General features: G+C 42.3%; 1 protein-coding gene across 2 annotated transcripts in view; it reads left to right on the top strand.

The window, feature by feature from the left end:
- The first annotated feature begins 4893 nt into the window (after positions 1-4893).
- The window catches only part of SLC35F2 (solute carrier family 35 member F2), a 53466-nt gene continuing 33335 nt past the window's right edge, over positions 4894-25024 (top strand). The window contains exon 1 of one of the 2 annotated variants that reach the window (XM_047753453.1): positions 4894-5297. In XM_047753453.1, the coding sequence (XP_047609409.1) occupies positions 5188-5297 (110 nt within the window). In that variant the 5' untranslated portion in view covers positions 4894-5187. Of the gene's footprint in view, positions 5298-5496; positions 5515-25024 lie in introns of those variants that run through there. The other variant, XM_047753454.1, reaches the window with a different exon arrangement.

Raw genomic sequence — 25024 nt, 5'->3', positions numbered from 1 at the left:
TCTACTTCCTTAGACTCTCCTTCAAATCATTCAACCAAAGCCCAAATCTTGTAGTAGGATCTTACTAATATCCTCTTCCTGAGAAATCCAATAACTCTCCCATGGGTTTGTTCCCCTTCACACAAGAAGAAACAAACTCAACTTGTTTAATTACATGCATATTCATGGTAGTCTTTGGTTAGAGGACAGCCGCAATATTTTGACTTTTTTCTTTTAGGAACTTGCTCGGAGAGCAAAACAGCTGCCGTATATGCAGACCCACTACCCTAAAGTCACCAGGTTGTGAGGAAGCTCAAATTAGCCTACTATAAGAAACCACATGGAACTAAGTAGAGAGAGAGAGAGACGCTGGTCAGTCCCTATACCCTCCATCCCCACTCCCACCCCTTCTAACTTCAATTAACTTCTGACTACAACTCTATGAAAGACTTTGAGTCAGAACCACCTGGCCAAGACCTTCCTAAATTTCCAATCCACAGAAACCACAAGAGATAATAAAATGATTGCTGTTTGAAGCCACTAAGATTTGGGGTGATTTGATACATAACAAGAGAAAACTGGAAAAGGATTGAAAATTACATAAAGTATCTGGCACACAGTAGGTGCTTAATAAGTGGTAGCTCTTTTTGGAGTACTTATAAGAAATAAGGTTATTATGTGCAAAATATCTCCAATATCTAAGTTTTTTTTTCCCCAGTAAATTTTCTTTGACAAAAACTTGTGAATTAGTGTCCACAAAGCCATTCAGTGTATTTTAGCCTCCATACCAAAATAATATAGACTGGTCAATAATCCTCAGTAAGGGGGTGAGCTCATTTTGGAGCAATGCTAGAGCAATACTACTATCACTACTTTTGGAGGAGGATTTTCTGTTTCAAAAATACATATAACTTTGTCCATTACTTTACAATCCACATTAGTGGCCATCTATATTTCCTGGCCCATTTTCCTGTAGGGTAATATGTTGAGCCAAACATGGCCTATTGAAAAATGACTTAACTGAATATTTTACAGATTGCAAAAGTAGTGTACACCCACAGTAGAAACACAAAATGAAGATGTATAAGACAATTCTCCCTTATGCTCCTCCTCAAACCCCCCTCCCCAACTCCCACTACTTCCATGACTTAAACTAGTATCGATAGCCTGGGGTGTATTCTTTCACACTCTTCTTTTTGCTCATACAAACACAAAGTGAGAATAAAGATATGTATATAGATGTACATGTATATATAAAGACATTAACTTGGTTTTTACTAAAATAGAATCATACAATTATTCTGCAACTCTGCAACTTGCTTTTTTCACTTAACAGTACATCATGATCTCTTACAAGTTAGTGTATAAACATCTGCATTTGTTTCTTATGGCTGCTGTAACAAATTTCAACCAATTTAGTGGCTTAAAAATAACAAAAATCTGGAGTTCCCATTGTGGCTCAGTGGGTTAAGGATCCACCTAGTACCCATGAGGATGGGGTTTGATCCCTGGCTTTGTTCAGCAGGTTAAGGATCCAGCATTGCTGCAAGCTGCTGGGCTTGGATCTGGTGTTGCTTTGGCTGTGGTGTAGGCCAGCAGCAGCTGCAGCTCCCATTTAAACTCAAGCCTGGGAACTTCCATATGCCGAAAAAAGAAAAAAACAAACAACTCCCCTCACACTTCACCCCAACACACACACACATACATACAGAGGAATCTATTCTCTTACAGTTCTCGAGGTCAAAGTCCACAATGAGTAGTACTGGGCTCTAGCAAGGCTTTCAGGGGGGTTACTTCCTTCTCCAGGCGCTAAGCCTCCAAGCAGCTGCCTTCTTTCCTTGGCTTGTGGAGCCTCCTCCATCTTCAAAGTACATCACTCCAATCTGTGCTTCCATCATCTTATCACCTTCTCTTCTGCTGTTAATCTCCCTTCTACTTCCCTCTTATAAGGACACCCACCGTGACTACATTATTGTCCACCAGATAATTCAGGATAATCTTCCCATCTTGTAATTTAATCACATCTATAAAGTCCCTTTATATAAAGTAACATTTCAGGTTTTAGGAATTAGCAACTGGATTTTTTTTTGGGGGGGGGGGGTTGCATTATTCAGCCTGCCACAACATCTAAACCCACCTTTTAATCTCATGTATTTCTTTTTTTTTTTTTTTTTGCTATTTCTTTGAGCCGCTCTCGCGGCATATGGAGGTTCCCAGGCTAGGGGTCGAATCGGAGCTGTAGCCACCAGCCTACGCCAGAGCCACAGCAACTCAGGACCCAAGCCGCATCTGCAACCTACACCACAGCTCACGGCAACGCTGGATCCTTAATCCACTGAGCAAGGGCAGGGACCGAATCCACAACCTCAAGGTTCCTAGTCGGATTCGTTAACCACTGTGCCACGACGGGAACTCCAAATCTCATGTATTTCAATAAAACACACATTTTTATATGAAAAGGACTATATCATACATGCTGGAGGTTTTTATTTTCGTTTTTGTCATGCGGGAGTTCCTGTTCCTGAGCCAGGGATGGAACCTGTGCCCCTGCAGTGACAATGCAGGATCCTTAACCTCCTGCTGTACCACCAGATCTCCCATGCTGGAGTTTTTAAATTTTTTAATTTTTTGCCTCTTAGGGCCACACTCATGGCATACGGAGGTTTCCAGGCTAGGAGTTGAATCAGAGCTACGCCACAGCAACTTGGGATCCAAGCCACATCTGCGAACTGCACCACAGCTTACGGCAATGCCAGATCCCCAATCCACTTATCGAGGCCAGGGATCCAACCTGAATCCTCATGGACACTAGTTGGATTCGTTTTTGCTGCACCACAAAGGGAACTTGTGGAATTTTTTTTTATAGTTTTCTTTTTCTTCTTTCTGCATTCCTTAAGTTTTTAAAGGTTACTTTTGATAACATGTATCCTACACTTTTCTCCATGCTCGCATAACCATATACATATTGTCAAATAAAAAACAAATCTGGACATTCCCTGATGGCTCAGGGGGTTAAGGATCTGGCATTGTTGTTGCTGTGGCTGGAGTGGCTGCTGTGGTGAGGGTTCCCTCTCTGGCCCTCGTAAATTCTGCTAGTTGCTGGGCCGGGGGGAGGGGGGTGAGGAGAGAGAAAAAAATCTAATTTAGGAGAGACTTTATTTGAATGGATTGTTGTGGGGTTGGGTGGGTATAAGGGGATGTTCTTGCAACTGGAGGGGGAACTGTTCCCTGACTGGAGGGAAGTGGAATGAAAGGGTGGCATAACTGGAGTTCCCATTGTGGCTCAGTGGTTAACGAACCTGACTAGCATCCATGAGGATGTGGGTTCGATCCCTGGTCTCACTCAGTGTGTTAAGGATCTGGCATTGCTGTGAGCTGTGGTGTAGGTCTCAGACGCAGCTCAGCTCCTGCATTGCTGTGGCTGTAGTGTAGGCTAGCGGCTACAGTTCCGATTCGACCCCTAGCCTGGGAACCTCCATATGCCTCTGATGCAGCCCTAAAAGACAGAAAAAAAAAAAAAAAGAAAGAAAGAAAGAAAAAAGGGGTGGCTTGACCGGATAGTAGATTAGAGAATGTTTTCCCGTAGGCAACGGCATTCTCAGAGGGTCCTATTAATGAGGGTTACACAGCTGACTCTGGTTGAGGTAGGTAAAAGTAGGCGAAAGTTCCCAGGCCTGGAGGATGATAGTTTAACCAGTGTGGTAAACAAGATTTTGCTCTGATTGGTGAGCGGGCACACTCAGTTCCACCAATAATGAGGCAAAAGATGGGAAGTTGGAGGGTCTATCTGGCCTTGACCTAGGTCAAAAAGAAACTTAGATCTAAGTCATGTGGGGAAGGGCATTTCTTTGCAATATGCAAAAGAGTGGGAGGTTTCTTAACCACCGTTTTCCTCCCTGAGCACAGGGCTCAGGTAAAATTCAGCATTGTCAATGTAAAGTTTAATGGGCTGTTTGCTTGACAAAAATGAGGTCATACTAAATGTACTGTTTGCATCTTACTATTTTTTTGACCTGGACTACTGGCATACGAAAGTTCCAGAGCTCGGGATCGAACCCACACCACAGCAGTGACAATGTCCTATCCTCAACCTGCTGAGCCACCAAGGAGGGAACTCCTGCGTCTTATTTTTGTCACTCAAAATAGCTAGAAAAAATCCTTCCAAGTTCGGGTATAGCTCTTTTCCATTCTTTTTAATGTCCTCCTTTCGCGATATGATTGTACCATAATATTTCAGTCATCCCTCTATGAATGACCATGGTTTTAGTTTTCAGTATTTCCCTATCTCACGTAATTAAAAAAAAAATCATTTCACTTAAACTTTGGGGTTTCTGTAGCTCCTAAACTTGGGGTTCTTAAAGCTACCCAACCTGCCACCTCCCCCGCCCCTCAGACCTTGCACGGAAGGAGGTGGTCGGGGGTGGGGTGGGGGGGTCTGAACACCTTTTCTTTTGTCTTCTTGACCTCCTCCTCTTTAGAAGCAGGAGTCTACCAGACCCACCCACGTCCTTCTGTCAGTGATCCAGGAACTTCCAGACCCCAGTTCCTAGTCTCTCTTAAGTCCACACAAGCCTCAGAAGGGTGGCCTACGGGTTGGAATCGCCCCTTCAATGGCACCTCAGAGACATCTCTGCATCGAAAGGCAAACCGAACACGTCCTTAAGGAGGAGACACCACAGGAACATGTTTCCAGGATCCTTTAAGGACAGGAAAGGTAGGGAAGAAAAGAAACAGAACTATAGGAAATACCTTTTACGATAGTCAGAGGGAGGGAGACTAGGTCCAAGGAGGGGTCAGTCGGTCCTCCCCAGTTAACAAAGGTCATTGCTTTTCTGGTGGCATAACCTCGATTCACCTCAGGTGCTGATTTTAGATAAGGAACCGTAAGAACCTGAACCGCCTCTTGGGTGTCTCCTCACCCTACGCAGAAGCCCCACTGCCAAGACGAAGAGGAAAAGGGCATTTCTCCTCCAACTCCTGGCTCCGGAGGTGCCAGGTTGTATCCGCAGATGTAGTCGGCCCCGGGGGCTGCGCGGCTCATGATTGGCCGAAGCAGGAGCCGCCGGCCGAGGGGCGCGGGGACGAGAGCGAGCGCGGGCGCAGGGCGAGCCGGCCGAGCCGAGCCCACACCGGCAGCGGAGGCGCCGCCTCCCGTCTTCCGGACCCGGCACTTTGAGGGGTTCCGGGCGCCGGAGACGCGGGGCTCCCATGGAGGCCGCCTCGCCGGCGGGACCCAGCGCCCCACGGCCGCCCGCGCAGGCAGCGGAGGGCGCGCCCATCAGCCTGCTCCGCAGGATCCGGGGCGCGCTTTTCACCTGGTGAGTGGGGGCCTCTTCACCTGGTGAGCTGGGAGAGGGGGGCGGAGGGTGGGGGCGGCGGGAGCACCCGGGCTTGCACGTGGCGGGTTGCACGGACTCCGGAGCTGGTGCTGGCGGCTCAACATGTGCGTCAGGGACGTCGTTCTTTACCAAGCGCTCGGCGCCCCTCCCTTGTCTCCTCTTAGAAACCCCGGGAACGTATTTCACAGGATTTGAGGTGAATTCACTTTGTTGGTATTGTCAGGTCGGTCCCAGGTGGCCTCCCAGCGGGGAAGGCCCGCGGATGCTGTGTACGCTTGCTAGATGGGCGAGCTTCCCTTCCTGGGCCGGCGCCCGCGTTCCTCCGCTGCCGAGCGCGTTAGGCTGGGCGGGTGAGCCTCCACTAGCAGTTGAGTTCACCCAAGTGAGAAATCTGGTTTGAGTTTTGTGGTGCCGCCAGAGGTGGTCCACAGCCTGCCTCCTTCCCCAGGCTGAGCGAGGCGGCATAGCCACTTTCGGAGCCGGGGTCCAGGGAAGCCTGCTCACGTTGTCACGGTGCTCTGTGGGAAACAGAAATGTGCTCAGGGGGTTGGCAGCGACTCAGGGATGGGGAAAGTATTTCTTTGGTTACTGGACAACTTGCATCCTGGAGAGACAGATAACTCAGGACCTGAATAATGAAAACCAGCGTTTATTGAGCATTCATTGTATCAAGTACCGTGCTTAGCAGTTTATATGGGTAATATCAGGTAATCCTTAGCACTTTATGAGATGGTACTATTGTTAATCCTACTTTGCAGATGAAGAAACAAAGAAGGCTAAGCAATTTCCCCAAGGCCATGCAGTGACCTGTAAAGGGTGATGCCTGCCAGCCCCAGTCTAAACTGACCTTAACTACTCCTTGGCCACTGGCACCTCATGAAACAGGCATTTGTGGGTTTTTTTTATTTTTTTTTATTTTTATTAACGAAGCGAATTTTCCCTTAAAAGTTATGAAAACTGTCTTAAAAAGCCATATCATTTTCAAATAGATCAATAACTGTATGTATTTTTATCATGTAAGTAAGTATAGTTTTAAACAGCAGGGGAAAGTTGGCCAAAAATTATCTTGTATTATCCAGCTATATGCAGTATTTCTGATAAATTTAACCATAAATTCTCAGCTGGGAGGCAGTGTAGTGTAATGACTAAGGGTACAGATTCTGGATTCAAATCATAATTGTTTCACTTAGCAGCTGGGTGACCTTTGGGCAACTCGCTTAACTTCTCTGTGCCTCAGTTTTCTTACTTGTAGAATGAGTATAATAAGAGTGGGTACCTTGTAGGGCTATTGTGAGGATTAAGTGGCTGACTGCACAGGCGTTCATGGTACTACTCTGTGGGGGTTAGTTCACACCCCTTGTCAGCTCTTCATTCCCGGGTGACTGGAGGATGTGGTGTTGCTCCAGGCGAGGACAGCAGCCCTGATAATGGGGCAGATGATGGGGCAGATTATATGGCAGGTCAGTTTAGCAAGGATTAGCAACAATTTTTTTTTTCTCCTAATGTACTAATATTATCAAAGTCTGATATGTTTTACCAGGAATACCAGTCAGGACTATCTAATAGCTTCCTAGATATGAGATTTTTCTGTGTCTGGACACACTTTTTGTGTACCTCCCTAATGGATTTTCACTTTCTTCCTGTGTGATAGCTATTTATGGGCATCTTACATTCCTGATGAAGTCTTTAACAGCAGGAATCGAGTCTTTTAAATTTTTGTATTTCCTACCACCCCATAAATGAATGAATGAGGGATGACAAATGTTCTTGAGGCTTCCTTTCTATTCTGCCATACTCTGTACACTCTACCCTTCATTGATCTTTATTCTGAGGGTCTTGGGCTGGAGCTTTTTTTTTGGTTGGCAGAGCTCTTTTGTTCATCAAGGTTTTTAGCCCTTCTTTTGGCAACTGTCCAGACATGAATTTTTTTTTTTTTTTTTTGCAGTTTCTCCTTGTCTGACGTAGCAATCAAAAAAAAAAAAAATGCAGTTTACTAGATATCCAGTACTCCTTATATTCAGTATTTTAAACTCTTAGTATTAAAATTCATCCCTTAAATTTGAGTTTCATTGTATGAATTCCTAATGATGGCCGGGGAACTACAAGGGGTTGAGAGAGGTTGGTGAGGAGATAGATGTGTTATCATCTGTGTGGACAGAAGATAAAGGGATAGTTTGTGACCACACAGCTGTTTTCCACACCTTTTACCAAAAGGGGGCAATAATAGCTCTTTTAGGAAGTGTGTACTAAACAACAGGGGAAAGTTTAGGGCCTTGAGCTGGTTCTGTGTTCATTATGAGAAGGACATATTCTAGGTAACCCCAGCTCCTGAGTATATCCTCAGCAGTGGGCCTCAGTAGTGGACAGGTTACTTTGCTCTAGGATAAGAATATCAGGTCACTCATTCAGTAAAGTTCTATTGAGGACCTACTGCATGCCAGGCATTTGTGATAACTAGCACTCTAGGTTTCCAAGTGGAGTCTGCTTGTAATTTTGGCTTTTGTCATTTATTGCTATCAACTTAAATGACAAATGCTATGATAGGAGGATATGGATTTCCAGGAATACTTGAGAGGATATTTAAATAACTGTATATTTACCATCTAGCAATTTACATTCTAACACATATACTCTAATGCAAATATGAAAAAATTATGTTTCTTGTAATGACTATTGAGTTTATATCTCTAGCAAAAATTATTAATTATTCTTTCCCATATTCTTTTCCCATCAAATAGATGGTAAGCTCTTTGAGGGTATAGATTTTAACCCTCCTTTTTTTGGTAGCACAGTGCAGGACATGTGTTCATTCAGTCATTCTTTCATGTGACAAACCTTGAGCATCTGTGGTGCTCTAGGTTTCTAGACTAGTCTCTGGGCTGTAAAGATGAATAGGATGTAGTTCCTGTTCCCAAGAGAGCTCATCATTAGATGATGGTAAGAAGTTATGATAAGTGCTGTACAGATGAGCACAAAATACAGATGGAAGAGGCCAGAGGTGAAGTCCACCAGGGTGAGGTAGGGTTGGGGAGCTCGACAGAGAAGGTGATTGGGAATTTAAAGCATGAATGAATTTTCCAGGTGGACTAGGTGAGGAAGGACAGTTTAGGCACAGAGGTGCCAGAGTGTTTTGCTCAAGGAACTGCAAGTAGCTTGGTGTGAGGAGGGCACGGTTTTGAGGAGCAATGAACGGTAGTAGATGGTCAGTGTACTTCTTGTTACGGTCTAGTAAAGGGCCTAGCCCTTCGGTTTTTTTTGTTTGGTTTCCTCATTTCAAAGGTTAAGGTCCAGAAACTTCTGAAAGAGTCATTTAGTGATGTTTAGCCTTCATCTGTTCATTCAGTAGACATCTATTGAGCACTTAGTGTGTGTGCAACACAATCCTAAGTTGGTATATAGCCCTGCTGAAGGGTATTGTTCTGTTGTGTTTTTAAGCAAAGATGTAAGTTGAAGGACCTTTTGTGGCCTTTGCAAGTGGGGGATTAGGGAACTCTGGATCCCACCGGTCTCCAAAATATCTCCCCCCCTTCCCTCTTTAATTTGTAAGATTATTTAATTAACATCTGCCTGTTCTACTAGACTTCAGGAGGTGAGGAATCCAATCTCCTTTTGGTCATTATTGTATTCTCTGCCAAGCGTGGTGCCTACCTTGCAAATAAATACACAGTTAATATTGGATGATTAACTAAATGAATCCTTAATTCCAAATAGAAATTTTATAATCACATCTCTTTTTAAAAAAATTTCTACGAGTTCCTGTTGTGGCTCACTGGGTTAAGAACCCAACATAATCTCTTTGAGGATGTGGGTTTGATTCTTGGCCTCACTTAGTGGGTTAAGGATCCGGTGTTACTGCAGCTGTGGCATAATTCACAGATGTGGCGTGGATCTGGTGGCATAGGCCCGAAGCTGTGACTGTGGCATAGGCCCGAAGCTCTGATTTGACCCCGTAGCCTGGGGACTTCCGTATGCTGCAGGTGCGGCCATAAAACAAAAAATAAATTTTTGTTCAGCACTATATGTTTATTATCCAGTCATGTTTTGTTTATCTAGTCCAGTGTTTCTCAGTCTCAGCCTTAGTGCCATTCTGGGTCAATAATTCTTTGCTTTGGGGGCTGGCCTGTAAACTACAGGGTGTGGCGGCATCCCTGGCCTCCAGCCTCTAGAGGCCAGGAGGGCACCCCCCCACCCTGAGTTGTGACAGGCAAAAATCTTTTCAGACATTGTTGAATGTCTCCTGAGGAACAATATCACCTCTGGGTGAGAAGCACTGGCCTAGTGCACGGTTTCTAGCTACCTACTGCAGAGTATATGTGTTTCCACTGTCCTCCAGGGATGGACACTCAGTTTCTGACTCGCAGCCATGGACAACACTGTCACCTCGTTTAGTGGGGAAGAGCCAATGGCCTGGCTGGGGTCCAAGTCTCCCCAGGGGACTTTAAGTAGGAGGGAGGGGATGAATCCCAGAACAGGGAACCTTTGGGCATTACAGAACCAGTGTTGATTGCTGTTGGTCGGTGCCCCTCCATTAGGCTATTCTGTGACCATGGCTTTGTCATCAGCTGCTCTGGAAGAAGGAAGCGGCAGTCTCTCTAGGTTGCGGCCTTAGGAGCTTGGAGAGGGTAGGTGAAGGAACGGTTCCTGGCTGATCCTTTGCAGGAGCTTCTCAATACTGCAGGGAGTTGTTAAAGGGACTGGCAGTACTGCATTGCAAGGGAGTGGTGAGGGTGGACTTTAAAAGCCTTCCATTTGGCCTCTGGCTATTCTCTGCTCCAGAGTATAGTGCCCTCCCTCCCCCTGACCCGTTGTGGACAACTTTGAGTTATTCTTCCTTATCTGTGCTCTTTTCTTCAGGTTGGTTTGGAGGAATATGAGATGGCCACCTGTGCTTATATTTTTCCCATTTTGACAGCAAGGATCCACCCCCCCCTCCAATCCCTATTGTCACGACTTCAGTTCAGGCCTTCATCATTACTTGGAGTCTTGTTGTAGCTTCCATTCATGCCTCCACCTACCCCAGTCATCTCATTACAAAGGAACCAGATTGAGCCAAGTAAAACCAAAGGGTATCGGTATCTGCCATCAAGTGAGAATTTACCCCCTATCAAGGCATCATATTAACATTTCAACAGTCCTTATAAAAATGTTTTTTAGTACCTTTGAGATCAGATAAATAACTTGCTTGAGGGCACATGGCTGGTAAGAGGCAGGGTAGAGATAGTTTCATTTGATTCCAAACCAGACCAGCTATGATCAGGCTGCAACCTTTTGTCTTCCTCCCATCACCTGTGCCAGTGATTTGCAAACTGCTAGAGCTCTTGGGTTTCCTGGAGGTTCCTCAGGGTCCTTTATGGGGGCAAGTTGGGAAATCCCCCTCCCCCCTCAGCCCTTGGTAACCACCATTCTACTTTCTGTCTCTACAAATTTGATTGTTCTCCTGCGCCACAGTGGGGAACTTCCTCAACTCACTCTTAAAGTATTAAAATTTACTTTTAAATCCAGGAGTTGCTGTTTTGATTCAGTAGTAACAAACCCAACTAGTATCCATGAGGATGCAGTTTCCATTCCTGGCCTTGCTCAGTGGGCATTGTGGTGATCTGCAGTGTAGGTCACAGCTGCGGCTCAGATCCCACGTTGCTGTAGGCCGGCAGCTGCAGCTCTGATTTGACCCTAGCCTGGGAATTTCCATATGTTGCAGTTGCAGCCCTGAAAAGACAAAAAAAAAAAAAAAATCCAACTAAGTGGTGCTGTTCATGTAATGGATTAGTTACTTCTGCTAGTTAATTTATTCATAATTTTGTGCAACAGTTCTTCAACATCTAATTGGTTTGTATCAAACAACTTTCTAGGGTAGGACTACTCATTGAATTATTTAGTGGGTCCATTTGCAAATAATCCTGGATATTTTACCAGGAAAAAAAAAATCCCATTATTTAGAAGTCTTTATGGTATATTTAAAATTTATATATGAGGCTACTTGCCTAGTAAGCATAGTGCATTTAACATACCTTTTCTTCATGACTCAGGATCATCATTATGAATTTTATTCTGCTGCATGGTAGTAATCTGCTCAGGGCCATTTAATTTTTTGTCTTATTTTTTCTGACTTTTTTTCACAGTTATCACATGTGATTTTTTTTCTGTTACTGAGCATATCTCTAAAAGCCTACGTTCTTTCTAAATTATGATTGCTAACCTATTAACACTATAAAAACCAGGTAACCCAGTTTCTTCGAATTGCTTGTAGGTAAAGTATAAATAGGCCCTGTTTAAAGATTTAAATGTTTTAAAAAAAAAAAAATGCAAAATGAAAAAAATATATTAATGTATTTTCTTTTGAGGGTATTGTCAAGGAATAAAATGCTGTTCATTGAAATTAAATGCTTTTCAAATCTGAAAAAAAAATGTTTTTCATTTTAATAAGTTATAAAAACTAATTCTACAGATTTGGGGGACTTTTTTGATGGTTACAGGAGTCTTTTTTTAAATTTTTTTATTTTTAAAAATTTTACTGAATTATAGCTGATCTACAATGTTGTGATAATTTCTGCTATAAAACAAAGTTTCAGCTATGCATGTACACATCTCCCTTCCTTTTCAGATTCTTTTCACATGTAGGTTATCACAGACTTATTGGGCCAAGTCCCCTGTGCTAGACAGCAGTTCCCCGTTCCATATACCACAGTGTGCATATGCCAATCCCATACAGGAATCTCTGTTAATTAAAGTCATCAAATAAAGTGCTATGTTCCAAAACGTAGTTATTTATGTTAATGATGCAGAGAAAGATTCCATGAAAAACCACATTTGTGTTCCAAACATCTCTCTAGTCATTCCTCGGAAACCAGAGTATTTAAAGAATATACTGACTCAGTTTCTTCAACTGAGTGCTTAGGCTAGTAATAACTGTGTTGTGTGATTTAGAGCTTCTCAGAATTATTGTGCAACAGGGTATTTAGAAGAATATTTAAGCTTTTTTTTTTTTTTTTTGTCTTTTGCCTTTTCTTGGGCCACTCCCGAGGCATGTGGAGGTTCCCAGGCTAGGGGTCCAATCAGAGTTGTAGCTGCTGGCCTACACCACAGCCACAGCAACGCCAGATCTGTCGTGTCTGCAACCTACACCACAGCTCACGGCAATGCCAGATCCTCAACCCACTGAGCAAGGTCAGGGATCGAACCTGCAACCCCATGGTTCCTCGTCGGATTCGTCAACCACTGAGCCATGACGGGAACTCCGAATATTTAAGCTTTTCATTGTGGTATCAAACCAGAGATAAAAGTAATAATAAAAGCCAGTCTTCGTTGAGTAAATTTTACTTAAAGTACCTCAAACACCCTCACTATTCCAGGACCTCATGTGGATTAACTCCTGTAACCCTTACAGTAATACTCTTAAGTATCATACTGTTGTTGCTGGCTCCATTCCCCATTGGACACTTTTGGAAGCTGAGGATCTGAGAGGTTAAGTCTTTTTTCCCAACAGGATTAGTCACAGAGTAGTAAGGAAAGCATCCAGGTTTCGTCTCCTCCTCCAAATCAGTCTGGCGCAGAGCCTGTGCTCCTAACCACTTTAGTGACCCTGCCTCCTGTGAGCTGGGCAGAGAACAGAAAAAACAGGCCTTGGACAGTTTCCCCCCTGGGTTTTTGTTCTCAGCCGTTGTGTCCCCAGGGCTGCCAGAGAGTATATAAAGTCACAGGTTGAGTATAATGCTTTTCCCGGAGCATCATTTATTTTTTAGATTCCAGTTGCATGGAAGTGGATTAATCATAATCCCTGGCTCGTGGCACTCTTTCATTGTTGGCCCATGAATGGTTAGTTTTTTAATGCAATAAATTCCCATATACCCACCACCAGCCCTAAAACTGGAATTGTGGTGGTAATCCTCATCTACTTAGTGGTCGTCCCCTCTTCTAGCTCCCTTCTTGCCCAGCTAGAGATAACCATCATCCTGAATTCTCCTTTCACCAATCCCTTGCTCTCTCTCTTCTTTTCTTTTTATGGCCACACCTGTGACATACAGGTCAGGGTTGAATCGAGCTGCAGCTGCAGGCTTACACTGCAGCCGTGGCAACACTGGATCTGAGCCACTTCTGAAACCTTTACAGCTTGAAGCAACGTTGAATCCTTGCTTAACTCACTGAGCCAAGCCAGGATTTGAACTGGCACCCTCACAGTGACAATGTTGCTTTCTTAACCTGCTGAGCCACAATGGAAACTCCCCCTTTCTCTCACTTTTATACATAATTTTGTACTTGTGTGTATTTCTAAAAAGTATTTACTATTCTCTCACTTTTATACATAATTTTGTTCTTGCGTGTATTTCTCTCACTTTTATACATAATTTTGTACTTGTGTGTATTTCTAAAAAGTATTTACTATTATTGTCTTTTTTTTTTTTTTACTTTTTAAAAGATATATCATGTTCTGTATAATCTGTTCAAATTTATTTACCCTTCCTATATCAGGTTGCTAAGATTCATCTATGTTGTTGTCTGATACTGCAAAACATTCCCTTTGGCTCTATATAATATTTCCTGTGAATATACCACACTCCATTCGTTCATTCTGTTGATGAGCATTTAGCCTTCTTTCTAAGTTTTTGCCATAGTGAACATGACTTCTAGGAACTTTCTTCTACATGTCACCTATTGATCACGTGTAAGAGCTTCTTAAATACACACACATGCACACGTCATACACCTAGGAGAAGAATTGCTGGATTATAGGGTATGCGATTGTTCGACTTCATAACTCAATGCCAAACTTTTTCCAAAGTAATTGTATCAATTTATACTCCCATCAGCTGAGTATGAGAAATCCTATGAAACAAATATTCTTTCTAACACTTGATATTATCAGATTTAAAAATTTTTGACAGTTGAATGTAAAAGAATCTCTCTTAATTTGCATATCCCTGATCACTAATGAAGTTGTGTCTCTGTGTATATTCCTTGGCCTTGTTTCTACTTTTGAAATACCCATATTACCTGTGAAATACCCATCTTTTGCCATTACTTTTATGTTAAATGGTGTCTTTATACACAGTGCTGTTTACATGGATTTTAAAAATACTATCTGAGAGTTGAAAAAAATGGGGCTTTTATGAGGTTCCCCACGAATGCTCATTGACTTCTTGCCTGATAGTGGTGGTTCAGTTGAAAAGGTTGTGAGCAGCTGAGAGTTGGCAGGTGTAGATTAGGAGCAAATGAATCAGATTAAGGAGGGGAGTGAGTTTTTCTCGTTTGAGGCCTGTGGAGTGTTGAAAGGTTAACGTGACTCACAGGAAATCTCTCTTACGCCGCCGTTTCCCTTCCAGGCCAGGTCCCCAGGAACTTTCTAATTCAAACCTAGAGTCCTGTTTTCTTTTGGTGCCTCTTTGGTGTTTAAATAGTATATTAGTTTGATTGTTAGCAGAGAAACCAGCTTACCACTGTCGGAGGTGAAAAAGCATTTATGACTTCACAGAATTCAGGGAGGGTTAAAGGGCCAGACCGCAAGAGCAGAGAAGGGGTTGGAGCCAGGAACCCAAACCACAGTGGGATTCTCTCTGCCTGTCTCTTTATTATTTGTGCTTTACCGTCGCTATCGATTTCATTCTTCTAACTGCAGACCAGTTGATTGTCTTTGGTTGAGAATTAGATTTTACAGTTTAAACCACACGAAACAGACAAAAACCCCCAAAGAAACAGACCAAACAAACAAAACCGTCGTTTTGAAATCTGTATTTTTGTTTCTGTAATCCACAAGGGAGGTACTTTTAGATTTTCCAAATGGTTGAAAAAAAAAAGTTCTTCAGAATTTCCTTTTTGGCCTCAGCCTCAGTAGGCAGGCAGTATTTATTAGGGATTTACAATTTTATGGGCTGTGGCTTCTTGGCTGCGGATTGAGAACAGGGTTAGTCTGTTTTCTTGGTGCCTTTGCCAGACTGGGTGGGGTAGAGGGAAGGCTGTGCATCCGTCACAAGGCGGTAAACTCTAGCCATCTAGACTCTTGAAACAGCAGCACAACCTTACCCAGTGCTAATCCCCTCCTTCTCACTCTCCCCATCCCCCATCCCTGCACCTAACTTGTCGGCCCTCCTCGAGCTCCTGTTCCTGACCTTGGGAGCGCGTTCCCCTTGGTGCCTTTCTTAGAACTTGCACACAGGAGCCCGGGGAGAGGGAGGATCCTGGAGGTGGAGGCCACATCCTCTAAGTGTTGCCCGCAGTTAGTGCTGCATCCCCCACCGGGGGGTGGGACTAAAGTTCCTCTGACCTGTGTCCAAAGAGAATAAGTGGGTTGAGGATGTGTTTCATACCAAGCAAAAATTGGAGGACAGAAGAAGGATATTATAAACAGATTAAAAAAAATTTTTTTTGTTTGCTTTTTATGGCTGCACCCAGGGCATGTGGAGGTTCCCAGGCTAGGGTTCGAATCGATGCTACACTGCAGTTCAGGATTCGTTTCTGCTGTGCCATGACGGGAACTCCACAAACAAATTTTATGTCCTCTTATTAGAATACCACTTATTAAAATAATTATAGAACATATAATCAAATGGGTGTGTTAATGCCCAGTTGCAGGGTAATTTGTATCAATTGATCTCCCTTGCATGTTTTCATAATCCTTAATATTATATATTTTATTTTTTGTTCTCATCTGGGAGTGCATAGAATGGGAAAAACACAGACAACTAATTTTCTGACCTTAGGCAAGTTACTTAACTTCTCTGAAGAGCTCAAATGCAGTTTCTCATCTGTTCAGTTGTACTCATAATCACTTTCTCTAAAGAGTTTTTGTGAGATTTAAATGAAACAACATATATAAGCACTTAGTATGGCATCTGGAACAAAGTTATTTTAAATAAGCCACCACAGTTTTGTTAGGATAATAAAGGTTTTTTTCGAGTCCCTAATAGATGCAGGTAGTATCCCTACCTATCCTCAAGTTTGTTACACTGGTCAACTAGGTCCAAAAATATTAAATGGAAAATTCCAGAAACAGACAGTTCACAAGTTCTAAATCAATGCACTCTGAGTAGTGTGATGAAATCCTGTGCATCTGCTCCATCCTGCCTGCCATGTGACTCCTCCCTTTGTCCCTCCTATTACTTGCGTAGTAGCCGTCTTGGTTATGATATCCACAGTGTCTATTTTCGTGTCACCCTTATTTTACTGAAAAATGGCCCCACATGCAAGAGCAGTGATGCTGGCAATTCAGAAAACTAGATAAGCCATAGTGTGTTTCCTTTAATTGAAAAGTATAACGTAAATAAAATTGTCTGTTGAGGTTGTTAAGACCATCTGTGAAATTGTGAAAAAGGGAAAAAAACATGTGCTAGTGTTGTTGTATCTGAAACTGCAAAAGCTATGGCCACAGTGTGTGAGAAGTGCTTAGTTAAGATGGAAAAGGCATTAAATTTTTTGTTTGTCTTTTGTCTTTTTAGGGCCGCACCTGCGGCATAAGGAGGTTCCCAGGCTAGGGGTCAAAACAGAGCTGTAGCCACAGCTATACATACCATAGCCACAGCAACGCTTGATCCGAGCCGTGTCTGCAACCTACACCATACCTCCTGGCAACGCCAGATCCTTAATGCACTGAGTGAGGCCAGGGATTGAATCTGTGTCCTCATGGATGCTAGTCAGGTTTGTTTCCACTGAGCCACGATAGGAACTCCAAGGCATTAAATTTATACCATAAGATATTTTGAAAGAGACCACATTCATGTAACTTTTATGCAATTTATTGTTATAATTGTCATATTCTATTATAGTTACTCTTGTTATTCTTTTACTGTGCCTCATTTATAAATTATACTTTATCGTGGGTAGGTATGTATAGGAAAAAATAGTATACGTAGAGTTCAGTACTATCTGCATTTCAGACTGCCACTTGATAAAGGAGAGGGGGCTATTGTACGTCCAATATAACAGTGGTTATGCTTGGACTGCTCTCTAGGTTCTGCCATTTACGATCTGTGTGATATTGGGCAAGTTATTTAAGCACTCTCTTGTCCTTCAGTTTCTTTATCTATAAATAGCAATGAAAATAGTACCTGATAGGATTGTTGGGAGGTTTAAATGAATTAGGACAATGAAATTGTTAGAACATTACTTGGCACATAGTTTGCCAAGTGTTAGATACTGTTATTATTACTGTAAGCAATAACAATAGTAATGACAACAGTAATAGTAATGGTAACAATAGTAACAACAATAATAGTAACAGTACTAGATATTGTGTGGAAATGTATATAAGGAGGAAGTGCAAAAATATCCATTATACAGTTTCTGCATTTGTAATCTGGTAAAGCAAATACAACAGACATGGAAACACTACAGACAGAAGGTAGAAAATGGGGAGGAGGATACAGTGCAAATGCTGTAGGAATTAAGAGGTCTTTATTCTGGAACTGGGCACCCTTCTTACTCTCTTTCTTCCCACAGTTATTTCATTTTCATAGCATCATGGAATGGAAAGAACACAGTCTTTAGAATCTTTTTTGGTTTTCATTTTTCACTTAATTTTTTATTTTTAACTGCACCCATGGCATGTGCAGATTTCTGGGCTAGGGATCAAACCTGAGACACAGGAGTGACAATGCTGAATCCTTAAACACTGGCCCACCAGGGAACTCCCAGCTTTAGAATCTTAGATTTTAATCTAGTGTTACTACTTATTTGCTGTATGAACTTGGTTAAAAGACTTTGAACTTTGGCAAAATGATACATATGTTTTAGAGTTGTATGAAAATCCAGTAAGTTAATATATATAAAAGCTCAGTATAGTGACTGGCACCTGTCTCCCTTTTATTGTATAAAGGGTGAGTATTAAATGTTTTCCCTGAATTCTTGACTATCTAAGAGCCATGCAGAACATAATATATAAGAAAAATCACTGTTGTTGGTTTGCATAAAATTAGTTCCATAGTTTCTGGCCTGATGGCATGGTTTCATTTTCTTCCTAGCAAATGAAAAAAGTGTTTTAATCTAGCATGGCTCCTAATCCGTTTCGTCTGCAGTTATTTAATAGGCTTTTTATTTGATGTGATTATCTTGCGCCAAGACCATTTATTGGGATGAATGTAACTAGTTAAATAACATTATGATTCAAGTATTGTTTTAAAGTGTCATACACAACCAAGTTGACTTGGTATATTTTCTATTGCTGTCATAATAAATTATCACAAATTTAGTGACTGAAAACAACACAGGTTTATTATCTTACAATTCCACAGGGCAGAAATCTGACACAGGTCTCACTGGGCTAAAAGCCCTGTGTCAGCAGGGCTGTGTTCTTTTCTGGAAGCTTTTAGGCAGAGTAGGTTTCCTTGCCTTTTTCAGTTTCTAGCGGATACCTGCATTCCTAGGCTTTTGGCCTATTCTCCCCTCTTCAAAGCCAGCAACCTTGCCTCTGACTCTTCTTCAGTAGTTAGAGCTACCTCAGCCACAGCTGGGAATGTTCTTCCCTTTAAGGATTCATCTCAAGATACTTAACCATAATCACATCTGCAAGGTCCTTTTTGCCATGCCTAAGGAAAAAAACCTACATTTTCCTCAACTCAATACTTCTGACAACAGATATGTGTGGGGGCTAGTTTTCTCACATCAGTCACTTCTCCAGCTCTGCAGACATGTATCAGGTGTCCTGCAATTTAGTGATAACACTGCTTGGAGTTAGCACAGACCCCACAGGTTAAGGTCTGAGTCCCACAAGGTTTACCCTCCCCATCTCCCCATTTCAGACCCCAGTCAAGAGTCCCAGGTTGTCACCTTGTATACCAGTTATAAATCCGAGGTTCCCATGACCTTCTTGGGTTTGGTAATTTGCTAGAGTGGCTCCCAGAACTCAAGAAAAGTTTGCTGTTAAGATTGCCAGTTTATCATAAAAAGATACAGCTCAGGAACCGCCAGATAGCAGAGATGCGTAGAGCGAGCCATAGAGGAGGGGCCATGGAGCTTCCCAGCACCTCAGTGTGGTCACTGACCTGGAAGATCTCTGAAACCCTTGGTTAGGGTTTTTATCAATGCTTTTTTATGTAGGCACAAGTGATGAACTCATTGGTCATCAGTGATTAACTCAGCCTCCAGCCTTTTCACCTCCTTGGGGGTGAACCTGAAAGTTCTAGCCTTCTAATCGATGGCTGGGTGCCCTGGCAACAGCCCCCATTGAAGCTTTCTGAAAGTCATGTTATTAATGTAAACTCTGGTGTGGTTGAAAAGGGCCTGTTATGAATAACAAAAGATGATTCTTTCACCTTTATCACTGGAGCGATTTCAGGAACTGGGGACCAAAAAAAAAAAAGAAAAAAAAAAGGTGGTGCTTATCATTTAGGAATTTACAGGAGTTTTAGGATCTGGCCAGGAACCAAGACTAAAATATGTATTTGTTATATCTAAATGTCGCACCATTTATAAGGTGACCTATTCACACATACTAGGGTGTGGACATTTTGAGGGAGACATTATTCTGCCTACTGCATTTGATGATAGAGTCCCAAATTATTTCCAATTAAAAAAAACAGCTTCAGAGCCCAAAGACCACCGGAATGTGGTAAAAATGTAAGTAAAGTTTCATAAAATGTCAAGGAAATCTTTTCTCAATCCATCTAACCCACACCTTTTGCACATGGTCAGTGTTTGAAATGATCAGCCAAGAATTGCCAGAGTCTTTTCAAGTGTGCCACAGGTTTGAAAGAGACATGGCAGCTGCTCATTTCTTTGGATGAGCTGCATCTCTAAGCTCCAGTCATGCTGGAGAATTCACAATACCATTCCTTCTGATAAGGACTATAAGCAGATAGGGTAGGGGGTCGCTAGAGAGGGAGACTAGCCATGGCTTTCTTGACAAAAGAGAAGCCATTTTAGGCCTAAGCCATTTTGGGATCTAAGCCAGGCCACAGTGCCCTTTAACAGGTCTCAGTAATTAGTGATCTCAAGGGAACAAAAGAACAAGCAACAGTTATTAGGCAAGAGAAGTAACAATAGCAAAGAATAAGTCAGTTATAAAGAATTCCAGTTTTTTTTTTTTTTTTTTTTAATGCAACATCAATTTTACTTACACATTTGGGGAGGAAAAAATAAATAATTTAAAGCGTGTAGCTTTTATCTTAAACATGGCTCTGTAGAGGAAAAACCTTACATAAATGATTGATATACGACAACATTTCAAACAAATTTTGGCTTGTAGTTAGAGCTGTTTTGCTAATCTAACATCCATGAGGACACAGGTTCAATCCCTGGCCTCGATCAGTGGGTTAAGTATCCGGCTTTGCTGCAATCTGCAGTGTAGGTTGCAGATGCAGCTTGGATCCTGCATTGCTGTGGCTGTGGCTGTGGCTGGCAGCTGTAGCTCCTATTCGACCCCTAGCCTGGGAACTTCCATATGCCGAAGGTGTGGCCCTGCCAAAAAAAAAAGATTGCAATTTGGCCCAAAGTCACTGAACAAACAGGTGTTTATTTAGACGACTCAGAATCCTATGGGACGGCTTAGAGTTTGAGAGCTATGTTGATAGATTTGAATGACCTTGAAGGGACCATTTCAACCCAAGAGTTTGTAGCAGTCATGCCTACCCTGCACAGTCATTCAACACACATTTATTTGTGTGTGTGTGTGTTTTAAAAAAGGGCCTCACCCATGGCATATGGAGGTTCCTAGGCTAGGGGTTCAATCATAGCTGTAGCTGTGGCCTACAGCACAGACACAGCAACATGGGATCTGAGCCACATCTGCAACCCACACCACAGCTCACGGCAACACCGGGTCCTTAACCCACTGAACAAGGCCAGGGATCGAATCTGTGTCCTCGTGGATACTAGTCAGATTCGTTTCCTCTGAGCCATGATGGGAACTCCCTGGTTTTTGTTTTTTAATTTTATGGGAGTATGGTTGACTTACAATGTTGTGTTAGTTTAATATGTACAGTAAAATAAATTAGTTATACATTTACATATATCCATTCTTTCTCAGATTCTTTTTCCCACATAGGTTATTAAAGAATATTGAGTGGATTTCCCTGTGCTATAGAGTGGGTCCTTGTTAGCTATCTCTTTTCCATATAGTAGTTATGTACATGTTAATCCCAAACTCCTAATTTGTCCCTCCCCCACAAAGACTCCCAGTTCGATGGTAAAGATTAGCCTGAAGCACATTCTTGGGCTGTTTTGCAAAACTGAAATTCCCCTCCAGCCCTCAACCACCAGATCAACTGGAACCTAAGGAATGATGATGTTGACCTTTTCTCTCTCTCTTTTTTTTTTGGGGTGGGGGGCTGTACCCATGGAATATGGAATTTACCAGGCCAGGGATCGAACCTGAGCCACAGCAGTGAAACACTGAATTCTTAACTGCTAGGCCACCAGGGAATTCCACATTAACCTTTTCTGACCCTCAAGATTGCAGTCAACTAAAGCTTGGATTCTATCAGTCTTTGTCCCAATTCTATGCTGAATTCTCTGCTCAACCCCTTCATGACGCACATACCCTTAGCTTAAAAATTCCCCAGTTTTGCTGCTGGGGAGACACTGCTTTGGGAAAGATACTTGGTGTTCTCCTTACTTACTGCAGGTTGTAAATCCTTCGTTTGTTCACCCTTTGGCTTGGCTGTGTCTCTTGGTTCAACACCCACTAAGAAGTGAACCCAGTTTTTGGGTAATAGGAGAGCCGTTCCTATTCCTTTTCTCTTTTAACTTGTACAACTACATTCTTTGTGTCAGATGAAATATCACTTCACGAGGAAAGCTATGTGTGAAATTTCAGATTAGGTTAGGTCCCATTCCCCTTGTTTCTCTTTCTTTTTCTTTTCCTCTTTTGGCTATACTCACAGCATATGGAAGTTCCTGAGCCAGGGATTGAATCCAAGCCCCAGCTGTGACCTGTGCTGCAGCTACGGCCGCACTGGATCCTTTAATGCACTGCGCTGACCTGGGATCAAACCTGAACCTCCACAGTGACCTGAGCCACTGAAGTTGGATTCTTAACCCACAGCAGGAACTGCACCAATTGTTTCCTTACTGTTTTTCTTCTCTGCTGTATAGTGTATTTCATGAAGGCAAGGTCTCTTTCTGTTATTTTTCTATATTCCCAGAGCCTGATGCAGTGTCAGGACCTAAAAAAATATTTACTGAATTGAAAAGAGACCATTAATTAAGAAGGTGGTAATAAAGGGCCCTATGGGTTGTTGCAATTGCCTGCCAGGTAGCACTGCTTCCACTAAGGAGTCTCTAGGTAGGAGTGGTGTACTCCTGGAAAGGCTATCCTGCTCCTGAAAAGACATAGGTATAAACTATTTTTGATCATCCCTGAGATAGATCTGCTCCCTGGGACAGGTTGCAGATTTCCAGGCTGTAGGTGAGATTACCTTCAAATACCTCAAGTGGCTATTTTCTCTCTTTACACCTCTCTCTCTGTGTGAGGGTATGTGTGTATTTTTGCTTAACTCTAATTTTCTAGAGGACTTGATATCGGTTGCCTTTTATTGATTGTGGGATGATATTGTGATGATTAAAGTTGCCAGAGGAGTTCCTGTTGTGCCTCAGTGGTATCCATGAAGACTCGGGTTCAATCCCTGGCCTCACTCAGTGGGGTAAGGATTTGGTGTTGCCATGAGCTGTGGTGTAGGTCGCAGACAGGGCTGGGACCTGGCATTGCTGTGGCTGTGGTGTAGGCTGGCAGCTACAGCTCCGATTTGACCCCTAGCCTGGGAACTTCCTTGTGCCGAGGGTGCAGCCCTAAAAAGACAAAAAAAAAAAAAAGTTGCCAGGTATTGTGGAAGGTTGTAAACTTCAGTTGTGTGGACAGTGTTTATTAAACTGATCGGCATTTGTTAGGATATATTTGCACACAACATTCTAAGTAAAATGTAAAATAATTAAATATAATTCTATAATGGCTGTTTTAATTCCATGCAAACCAAGTCTGCAATTATTTTGGAATATTTTATCTATTATAAAATATATGGGAAAATATAATTTGAAGTCATATTCAATGATCAGATAAGAAGTTGGGCATTTATAGAAAGAGAAAATTATCTAATTTGTATTTTTGTAGCTATATCCATTTTCATCATGTTAGGTTAAGGAGAAAAAACGAAGAGATGGCTCCTCTACTTTGAAGTTATTTTAACAGGATCATATAGGCAGAAACAGTGGGCTGGCAGAAGCACTCTCCTTAGTGCTGGGGGTTTGTATTTTGTACCTAATCTGCCACTTTTGAGCAGTATCAATTAGGTGACCCATTCCAGTTCTCACCCTCAGGTTCTTTGTCTGAAATTCCACAGCACTGTCAAATGGATCAAAAATCAAATAAGAGAGGGTATAGAGAAGTTTTTGTAAATTGTGAGGCACTATAAAAAACAAAGTCAGGTGTTTTGATAGGGTCCATTAGCATGAAGGTAATAAATAAATAATACTTGATGATGATGGATGCCCCATTGGCGAGTCCAGGGAACTTTAAGTCAGCAGTTTGGAAACCTTGAATGTCACCTGAGATTTGCTGGTCAAAAGGAGGTTGGGGGAGTAACAAAAGACAGAAGATGGTCTGTGAAACCAAAGTAGCTCAACGATTCAGAATGAGGAGTCAAAGAAGTCTTTTAATGTTACTCTGCATGTTCTCTTCTGGTCCCTTCACTTTCCAGGTATTTAAAAAAAGAACATAGATTCTTTTTTTTTTTTTGTCTTTTTAGGCAGTACCCATGGCATATGGAGGTCCCCAGGCTAGGGGTTGAATCAGAGCTGGAGACGCCAGCCTACACCACAGACACAGCAACACCAGATCTGAGCCGCATTTGCAAACTACATCACAGCTCATGGTGACACCAGATCCTTAACCCACTGAGCAAGGACAGGGATTGAACCTGTGTCCTCATGGATGCTAGTCAGATTCATTTCCACTGAGCCACAATGGGGAATCCAGAAAAAACACAGATTCTTAAAAATAGATTTCTCATTGTTAGAAAACTCGGCATGTACAAGAATAACAAAAGCCCTATCATTCCACCCAAATTCTCCATTAATTTTAAGGCTCAATCAGACAGTTTGGTCCATTGGCCACTCTTGTCATTGATTCTAACCCCTTCCACTAGTATCCTGTGGCTCGAGGCCCTTTCTTGTTTCTGCATAGTCAGAATAAAATGAGGCAGTTCCAGGAACTAGGAGAGCTGTGAAGGCCAGAGGTTGAAGTTCATTTTGGTTGAAAATATCCTGAGTTACTACCAAAATGACTGTAATACAGTAAGTCACCAAATCCAGTAAGTCACTGAAGGGAGTGTAATCCAGTGAGTTACTTGCTGGATCTAGACCCACACTGAGCTTGCTCACTTGTAAACCTCTGTCCTATTGCCTCAACAGTACTGCAAAACTGGCTAAATTCCCCTGCCCTTCTAGTCGAAGAAGTTCAAAAACACATACAGTGAAAATAAGCAGAGAAGAATGTTTTGCTAATTTCAAAGTGTCCTATTCCATTATTCTGTATAAACATCATAAATACAAGAAAATATAATGGGTGTTATAATTTACGGGGCCATCTTTGGACAATTTTGATTCATTACTGCATTAGATAACAGGCTGTGGTTTGGCAAAACTTTGTGAACATGATTCGAGCATTGCAGATAAGAAAGTTGATATCTGAATCTCTGGATTCTTGTTCCATGGTGGAATTTTCCACTTCTATATATCCGGAACATCTTGGTCGTTCATTTGGGTGTGATCAGGCTCTAGACAAAGTGGCT

Source organism: Phacochoerus africanus, chromosome 11, assembly GCF_016906955.1.
Source record: "Phacochoerus africanus isolate WHEZ1 chromosome 11, ROS_Pafr_v1, whole genome shotgun sequence".
Classification (NCBI taxonomy): domain Eukaryota; kingdom Metazoa; phylum Chordata; class Mammalia; order Artiodactyla; family Suidae; genus Phacochoerus; species Phacochoerus africanus.
The sequence above is the reverse complement of the archived record's forward strand: the minus strand, read 5'-3'. Positions and strand labels throughout refer to the sequence as shown.